Here is a 9,841-nt window from a genome sequence, read left to right on the forward strand (position 1 = left end):
GAAAACACTGGTTCAAACTGACAGAGTCAAGGTACAACCTGAGGCCCTGTTAGGCAGGGTGGTGGTAGCAGTCTGGTAGAATGGTGGCTGCAGTCCTCTGAAGCGGTGATCCTGTAGTAAAGGGGTCTGCTCTTCCTCAGAAAGTCCAGTGGTGGCTGTGTAGCTCCTGTCCTCTGGAAATCCAGTGGGAAGGGTTGGCGCTGGTGGTCAGAGTCCCAGATTATATCCACGATGGGATGCTTGGTTCCTCCCTCTGGGTGGAGCATCTCACAATGGGGTAATGAGTCATGAGGCCAAGTGTTGATTAGGCTCATTAACAGAAGATAGTCTGGAGGGAGTTATTTCTGAGTCATGGGGCAGGACAATGATGGGCCATGAACAGAAAGATAGTCTGGGGGGAGGAGGCAAGGAAACACTGCCCCACCTGATTTCAACAGCTCATGAGGATGGTAATAGAATACACTGCAACCCAGGACTGGTATCAACATTTACCTGTTTCTGCTTATATTTGTCCTTTTTGGCTTAATTCAGAGCTGTGGATGTGGTGTTTGCAGACCAGTTTAGAAATGTCCACAGTGTGAATTTACAGAACCACAATCTCATGTCTTTCTGTGGTTTAATCTTCCTCCCTAGTGCCAAGGGGGATTCATAACACAGTCATCTATTTTTTTGTAATAATAGTAATGATAAACAAATTTCCTTTGATTGAAAATAGTCTTTAATCTCCTTCAATACCCTGTTGTTTGTGGGCCTTGTAACAACAGCAATCACTCATCACCAAGCTGATTGCAACCACTCTTTCCATTTTACGGTACTGTTGCAGTAATCTGACCCAAAATCAGTGAATTGCACCAAACTTTCTTAAACTGGCCAATCATCTCTCTAAAGATCAAATTCCCAAATCAGGAAAGTGTAACTGGCAGTTTTGCTAATGTGTTAGCAGAGGAACACTCTGTTTGATTAACTGTGTTTCCTTTTTACATGGATTATGGCTGAGCTACAGTCAGATTGAATCAATACTGCCTGGACAAAGGCTCCCAAATCACGTAGCAAAGAGGGGGCAGCTGTACTCAGAGGTGGCCTTGTGACTATGGACAGCAAGGACATGCCAAAAGAAGCAAGTGCCATCAGCTTTTAAAAGATACTTTTATCTCTTCTGTACTCCAGGGAGGAGGAAGGAGGTGCCTTCAGTGTCAGCAGCTTTGGATCTCCCTTTTTTTACCTCTTCTGAGCTTGAAGAAACCCATTGGTGGTTTTGTTTGTTTGTTTTGCACACACATGGCATGCAGGACATCACCTTGTTGTCTTTTCTTAGCTAAGTTCTTTGTGAACAACTTGTTAGGCCATTTCTTCATCCAGCCAACTATACCAGGCTGCCATCATCTGTATTTTGGACCCTTCTTTGCCTAAGGGGGCCAGGCAGACATTGAAATTTTTCACCTTTCTACAGAGGATTTCATTCTGAGCAAGGGAACCACCTGCCCCTCTGCTGTTTGATCTGGGAGATTGTGGCCATGTATCTCCAACCAGATTGACCATGGATATTTTGTTCTCCTTCTTAAATTGGTACCACATCATACAACAAAATTTTAGAAATATATATTCAGTGGTGAGACATATATTGAGGTAGTATTTCAGTCCCTTGAGCCTGACCTGTGAAAATTCAGCTGTCTTACACAGTATAATGTTCTGATGGCAGTCACAACCCCTTGTTAGAATCAATGAGTTCAGTCAGTTCAGATTACTGCACCTTTTATGAGCATAAAGAAGGGGGTTTTTTATATTCATCCCAAGTTCTTCTGCAGCACTGTGTGTAGTCTGAGCAATCCTTCATCCTGCCATTAACCCTCCTTCCCTTTGCTCATTCCATGAGTGAAATTCTTTTCGTCATCCTCTGAAGGAGATGGCCATACTCCCTTCATCTTCTTTTTGCCATCAATGTTAAATCTGCCTGTGTCCTAAAAAGCATTTTCAAATCACCTTTCAGTTTGCATTTCTCATCCATGCACTTTTTCAGGGCTGAAACTTCCGGGACCTGTCAGGGTTCATTTACTCATTTCTGCACGTATAAGGCAACATCCATCATCAAACTCAGCTTCATCAACTCAGACAAGTCTCACAAAGTCACCATGCAGAATTCCCTCCATACTATGAATTCACTCTGTGTATTGGTCAAGTTTTACAGAAGTAAGAGAGGCAGAGCTTCAGAGAACCCTGCAGAACCCAGTGGTTGTGTGCATCCTTCTCAAGTCTTCACCCAGCTCTTCTTGCCTTCACTCTTTTCATATGCTCAGCAGCTGGAGGGTGGGAAAAACATGAATTTGTTTTCAGATTTTTCTGGGGAAAAGGGACATTGGCAGAAGCACACATGGATATGGGCTGTCTGGGCATTCATCACAAAATCACAAATTTCTGTACTCATTTTGTGAGTCTGTTTCCTCAGGGGAAATGAACATTCCTTACACAGACTGGTGTTTAAATAATTGTTCAGTAACAATTGTTACTGAAATTGTTCAGCCCTCTTGTTGATGGAAAATATTTTTTTCACTCTAACACCTTCCAACTTCCTCTCCTTTACTTTCTTAAATAATGAGAAAAATGTGCCTTTCTTAAATGTCACTGAAACCTGGCTGATGTTCCCAAATTTTTTGTAAGTCAACATAAATATTCCATGATGTTTCTCAGCCAGCCTCTGCAAATGTGATTTACTCAGAGTCACAGCTTTTTAGCTGCTAATTAACAACATTTAAGTCAATACTGACATGGAAATTATTTCATTATTACTGTATGACATGTACAACATTGACATTTTTTTCCCCACAAAGGCAGCACAATAGTATTTAGTAAACACCTACACTTCATTGCAGATTTATTGATGCTTCCACCATCTTCAGTCAGTAACAGTACAGAAATATGTTCAAGATTACTTTTGTTATAGATATACACTCAAATTGTCTCTTCCTCTCCTCTTCCTCTTTTCTGTGTTTGCTCTTTCCATCTTTTTTTTTTTTATTTCTTACTGTCCATTTCTTTATTTTTCCATTTATTCTATCTGCTTTCAATTTCCCAAGAAGTGGATACTCTCCTCTTAACGACTGTTGTCTTCTTTCTCAATTATGAGGTACTCCAGGGACAAAAAAATGTGTTAAACACTCCCCAGATGCTCTTGACACTTTCTCCAGAAATTGAATTAGCCCTTAATTTTTGCAGCCTTTTTGAGATAAGCCTGTGTAGTGAAGTGTTCACAGTACATATTTGCACATCTTAACACAAATTAACACCGCCTATTAATGTACCCTTTGGATATTGTTTTGAGTGTGATGTATGAATATTATCATCTCATGTCCTCTACCTGCTCAGCAATCACCAATATTTACTGGTTTTGTGGAAATTTGGTTTACCCAAGCCCATTGTTTCATTAGCTGGGTCATAAGGAAGAGGCAAAGGTAAAATGAGAACATGTTTTCCTTTCTCTTTCTAATTAATCTGTTAGCTCGTGCTGCCTAGTTACAGGTCAGACATTGCAGAAAGGAAGCTTTCACGAGCAGATGAGTGGAACAGTGCATGTTGATTTATTTTGCCCTACTGTCATTTAACTGTTGTGACAATACACACAGAAGTCACCATATAGTCCCTTCCAACCCAAACTATTCTATGATTCTATAAGTATTTTACTAAATTAAGAAGCAGTTTACAGCTGTTTTCTTTGCATGTCCCCAGACTTCCATGAACAGAGGAGTGGGTTTATTTGTTTGATTTTCATGGTCTAGATGCAGATTTAACCTGTCTTCCACAGACTGGGAGTGCATATATGTAATATTTACACCTCCACGTAACAGGTTTGTGTAATTTTTCAACACATCTATTTTATAATATACAGACATAATTCCTAAGAAATCTGTGCCAGTGATTAATCAAATTGCAGTCATCCATATGTACTCTTCATAATTACATATATAAGCAATACCAATCATAACAATTGACCTAAGCCTTGTTTCTCAAGATGCCCAGATTTTATTTAGGAAGATATTTTATTTTAAGTAGAGATGGCAGATGAAATCAAACACATTGTCCTCCACTGTCACTGAAGTGGTCCAAAACAACACACAAGCAATTCAGAAAGCTTATGAGTGGCTTTTGCTTTGGTAGAACTACTGATCATTGCTTGTGTTTTGACAGCCAGCAAATGCAGAAGAAAGGATGGGAGCTGCCTACCAGCCCCTTGAACAAGTGAAATAAATGTCATTCAGATACCAAGGACAATATTCATGCAATCTATAATGGGTGCCTAACACAGTTATCACAGCATTAGAACAGATTTTTTCCCCCTTCTAGATAGACTTTCTATATAAACCTCAGGGTTTGTAAAGTCAGAAAAAATAAAAGATATAGGTTCATTTTTGAGGTTTCATTTTTGGTCTCTTTTTGTTGTCTCCCTTGTCATTAGAATTATTATAACAATATTATCATAATATTGTTTTAAAATTTCAATTAATAAAGTGTTCTTATCTCAACACACAGGTTTTACCTTATTTCCCTATTTCTCAGGGGAATGGAGTAGGGAGGTGAGCAGCAGCAGGTGATATTTAGTTTCTGGTTAGGGTTAAACCATGAGTGTCCTGCAACCATATCCACATGGAACAAGAACAGAAGGAGCAGAAGTACCCACACTTGCACAGGGTATCTGTATCTGATATTTTTTTCCTAGAAGTTTCAGAGGAAACTTACTGTCTTGCCTCATAATGTTACTACATAATGCAGTTCAACAGCAATTGTGTGTGAATGTTTGAAACTGTAATTTCAAGGTACATTACTCACCCTTAAATCTTCCCTGTCCATCTTTTCTCATTAACTGGGACTCCAGTTTATCTTCTTGATGACAGTCACCCACATAATTATTTTCAACTTTAATTTGATAACACAAGAACATATTGCCTTGTCTTGAAAGATATTATCTTGTCCCTTTTTTTTTCACCGGGAGTACTTTAACACAGATAAGAGTCTTCATTTATTGCTTTGACACAAACCTGTTGGTTTGTGTCAGCTCTCACCGGTCCTCCTCATCAAAGTACTTCTCTCCATTATTGTGCTTCAGTCCTGCCTTTCCCCATCCTTCTTGTTGAGAGTGAGCTTGTGTCCTACCTCATGCCTTGAGATGCAATTGTGTCCCATAAGCTGACCACTGCTACTGGTCATCAACATCCCTTTTTTGCCATATTTCAACCTTTGCTGCTCCTTTTGGTCGGAAGGGGTTGCCTGGACCTTGTTGTTCTCCTCCAGACCTTGCCCTGAAATTCTCACTGATTGTGAACCTCAAAGGAAAGCTTCACAACAGCTGGGCATCTGCTGTGATCACTGTCACAGTGACCAATTTCATTGCTCATTATCTCCTTGTGCTCACCCGTCTGTCAGTCTGTCTGTACTCATTGGGTGTGCCTCATCTCCTTTTACAGTATAAATTCACTGGAACAGGGATTTTTAGTAGGATTCACTGCTAGGTTTCCTAAACACAAGAATAACAGCAACAGCAGGGAGTCAGAGAGGAGGCCAGCCCAGCACGTGTCTCCTGTGAACAGAAGGGTCATTGTCTCTGTAGCCCCGTTTATCACTAAGACCCTGCTCACTGAAACAGCTTATTGTCCCACAGCAGACCTGTATTTTTTTGTATCACAGCATGAAACTTCTCTGGAGATTTGTTTGATGAACAGAATTCCTTCCTCCCAGCTCAAAAGCCTGCAGAAGTCATTTTAACATTGGTTTACGTAGAAGGATCCACAGAGTAACGAGGAGATCTAGGGTCTGGTGCCCCTTTGTGCTCTGCAAGCCAATTCTCTCCTTTTGTCTCAATTTTGCATTTATGAAGCACAGAAACAGTTCTTTCACGCATCTGAAACACAAGTATTAAGGATGATGAGAAGCATCAGTACAATCAGTTTTATTTTCACATCCTCATCAACCTGTTCAGCTTTTCCTCACACCTCTTTGCTTTATTGATGAAGCTGATATATCTGTATCTATAGATATAAATACAAGCTGAAAGAGAGCAGGTTTAGATTGGGTATGAGGAAGGAATTCTTGACTGTGAGAGTGGTGAGGCCCTGGCACAGGGTGCCCAGTGAAGCTGTGGCTGCCCCATCCCTGGCAGTGTTCCAGGCCAGGTTGGATGGGGCTTGGAGCAACCTGGGATAGTGGAAGGCCAACCCCCAGGGCAGGGGGTTGGAACAAGATGGTCTTTAAGGTCGCTTTCAACCCAAACCATTCTTGGCTTCCATGGTTCTATGATAAGAGGCTCTACCAGTGGACACGTACAGCACAAGGATATTCTACTCCAATTATTTCAAGTTTTTTACTGCCAGGCTGCTGTCACCACGCTCAACCACATTAAACCACTGCTGAGCTGCAAATGCTGCTTGATGCACTAAATCCCACTCCTTTGCTTCCCACACCTATGTCTTTATTGCATCCTTGTGTAAATTTCTTGGCATAAATACTTTACTGTATAAATAAAGCCCTTTAGCAGGGTATTACCTTCTAGGTCCTACCAGAACAAATGCTGTGATTTGATACAATTTCACTGCTTTGCCAAACCTCAATCTTCACGTTGATAGTAGGTCACTGCTGAAACCAGGGAGGTTAAAATCCATGTACATGCAGGTTCTGTCTCAGAACTTCATCTGTCGAAAATGTGTTTTAGCACCAACCTCTGTCTGGCTGCATTAACATCTCTCTTTGCAGACTCAGGGCCTTCAGAAGTTAGTGAAACACATTTTCCCACTTGAAGCCACAATGCCTGTATACAGAGTTCAAAGCACTTTTGGAATGAGTCGTTTCACGTGTAAATGTTCTATTTCAAAACTGACCCATGCTTTTATTCATTGGACATCACTTAAATAAAAACATGGCAGAATGAATGAGGAAAGCAATAGAAGCATGTTCAGACTGTATCTTCAGAGAAAGATCTGGTTTATATTCAGGTTCAGTGAAGATGTTATACCTCATTAGCTCCAACAGAACTGAGCCATTTTCTCATTAGATCATCCGAGTGGAACAACACAAAAGATTTTTCAAGTTTGTCAGTTGCATTTTAGTTGTGCTTTTTAAAGTGCTTGTTCGAAAGCAAGAATTGAAACCGTATGGTGCTGCTTAAGCTTAAAAAGTACTTTTGATCTTAAGCTTCAAAAGAGATTTTCCCAGCAGAAAGTAGGCTGGCACTTTATTTAGTACTGGTGTAGGTAGACACCAGAACACTCTGTACATAATAATACTTTCTTGTTTCATGCTATTGATTAAATCTCTTTTAATGTTTTCACTGCTGAATTTGAGATAATTTACAGTTCTTTACTCACAAGAAGTTGATCTTTATTGTTTATATTACTGCAAAACCAAAAATATATTTCTATCATAAAGACTGTGATACAGAATCTTTATTGTTTGGGGGAGTTTTTTCTTTTCTTATGAAACATTTTCCAGTTGCAAATTCACCAGGGGACTCTGGATTTCCTGGAATGCCAACAAACTTTCCAAGACATCATCCTCTCAGAACAACAAATGGGAACCTGAATGAAAACATTTACCACTTATTTGGCTCTGATCTTATACTTGGTCATGAACATCAAGAGCATCTTCTCAATAACTCAAATGAAAGCAAACATAAATTAACAGGATTACAGATTCCTGGATACTTAACACAGTTACACTCCTTCATGTTATACTGCTTCATTACCCATTCCCATCCCTGGAAGTTTTCCAGGCCAGGTTGGACAGGGCTTGGAGCAACCTGGGATAGTGGAAGGTGTCCCTACCATGGCAGAAGGTTGGAATGAGGTAATCTTTAAGGTTCCTTCCAACCCAAACCATTTTAGGATTCTGTAATATTCTGAATACTTAACACATCTATACTCCTTCCTGCTACGTACTGCATGGTCATATAGAGCATTTTTAACAAGTACAATTTAATCTTTCCTGGGTATTTTGCAAATCTGTAACTTTTACACAACCTTGCCTGAGCTGGAGAATGTGTTTTCTGGAGAAATAGATCTCTTTCTCAGTTCTTCACCCTTGGATGGATCTTCAGATTCAGTCTGAACCACTGATAGAAGAATTAACCTTTCAGTGCTTTCAAAAGCTTTGTGGGTTTTTTTGATTTTTTTTTTTCCTTTTAATTTATTAACCAATTTCAGACTGTAAATTAAAGTTTTAATGATCTAGGAACTGAAAAGAAATGATATAACATTGTTCTGATGAGGAAAAATTAAGAAGTAAAGAAGAATGAGTGCAGTAGTTGGTGACTGGCAACTGGGGAGGCCATGCAGGGATAATATCCATGTGCACTTTGTGTTACAGATAAGTCTAAGAACCTGGGAATTACAACAAATAATCTATGAAGCATCCATGTGGAAAGAGCTCTTGGGCAAGCCAAAGGAGCAGCAACTAATCTTCTAAACCATTTGGTGCATCACAGTGCTGCAGCTCGAACCAGCCAACTGCACCAGGGCCACACAGAAAATCTGGGCATACAACCTGGTTTCCTTGCACTTTGGGGTTTTTTGGGATGGGGTGCAGTGAAAACGCTTCTCTTCAAACATTATTTTCCTTCCTCTATTTTCTTTATCTCATTTTCCAGATCCACCAAAAATGTGTTTACTCTCTTTCTTCTGATAAAACTTGCAATACAACTAAGAAAGCATTTAGACAACAATTCAAAGGTTTGCAATTAGAACAATGACTGTACTATAAAATGGAGCCAGCTGTTGAACTGAAATAAGCTGGCACCTCCCAAATCCAGGCTTAATCCTTTTCAAACCCTAACTCAAGACTTTGCTTTTTTGTTTGTTTGTTTTCTGCTGCATGAAATCTAGTTTTGCTTAGCAATTAAAGGTATTAAGTGTGGAAGCAGAAATGCAAGGGTATGGCTGTTACTGTGGTTAAATACTTATCATTAACATTTTAATATTATAAATATTATAGTAAACAATATAATGAATAATAACTGTGATACAAACAGCAGTATCTTTCTATTACTGACAGCCAGAGGCTGGAACCAGCACGTGATTGAATGTTACACGAACACTTATCATATCAAATGTTTCTCCACAACAGAGGCATGAACAAACCTGGAACTCAGACTTTTACACGTCCACCTTGATTATTAATATTTATTACCTAAAGAGATTTCCTCAAAATCAGATGTGTAACCCACTGAGATGATTCCTTCTGCATCAGTCTGCAATCAGTCTGAAAAGTTGCTTTTCATGTAATGTTAGTCCCAAACAAACATTTTTCTTAGGTATACTTCATATATTACTGTATTGACACACCACAGTAGAAGCTGTGATTTTTCTTTGCTAGAAAAACGTTTAAAAATTCTATGCTATGTTTGCTAATGAAAAAGTGCTAATTAAGAGCTTTTTACTAAAGATGTTTCTCCATAACCATCTTCAGCTGGTTTTACATAAGCACAGTGGTGATGGGAGTAGTTTCCACAGGAACATGACTGATACCACCAAACCTCTGGAGGGCAAACACTTTAAATAAACCTCATTTAAACAAAGAAGGGCCATGCTGACTCAGATGTGGCAGATGAGAAAGCAGGGGCCAGAGGAAGTGACATTACTCAGCATGACTGATTTATACAGAGCTAAATTCCCCCCGGCCTTGACCTCAGCTGGCCTCATCACGGGGCTGCATTCCACCTTCCCTGCACAAGATCCTGTTACAGGTACTTCTCTCAGGTATTTAAAACATGGGCTTTTCTGGCCTAAAGCAGCATGTATGAAGTTTTCCCTATGTCATAAATTGATCCTCACACACTTAAAAAAAAAAAACCAACAGGTGGAGACCA

The 9,841-nt window shown here is 39.7% G+C and overlaps 1 protein-coding gene across 1 annotated transcript in view; it reads left to right on the forward strand.

Moving 5' to 3' along the window:
• LRRC9 (leucine rich repeat containing 9) overlaps positions 1–9,107 on the forward strand; it is a 52,896-nt gene extending 43,789 nt beyond the window's left edge. Inside the window, 6 exon segments of the mRNA XM_048305977.1 lie at positions 534–640; positions 984–1,046; positions 2,043–2,187; positions 7,471–7,644; positions 8,344–8,523; positions 9,100–9,107. Of these exon segments, the coding sequence (XP_048161934.1) occupies positions 534–640; positions 984–1,046; positions 2,043–2,187; positions 7,471–7,644; positions 8,344–8,523; positions 9,100–9,107 (677 nt within the window).
• Positions 9,108–9,841: the final 734 nt, after the last annotated feature.

The sequence above is a fragment of the Corvus hawaiiensis genome, chromosome 6, assembly GCF_020740725.1.
Source record: "Corvus hawaiiensis isolate bCorHaw1 chromosome 6, bCorHaw1.pri.cur, whole genome shotgun sequence".
Lineage (NCBI taxonomy): Eukaryota > Metazoa > Chordata > Aves > Passeriformes > Corvidae > Corvus > Corvus hawaiiensis.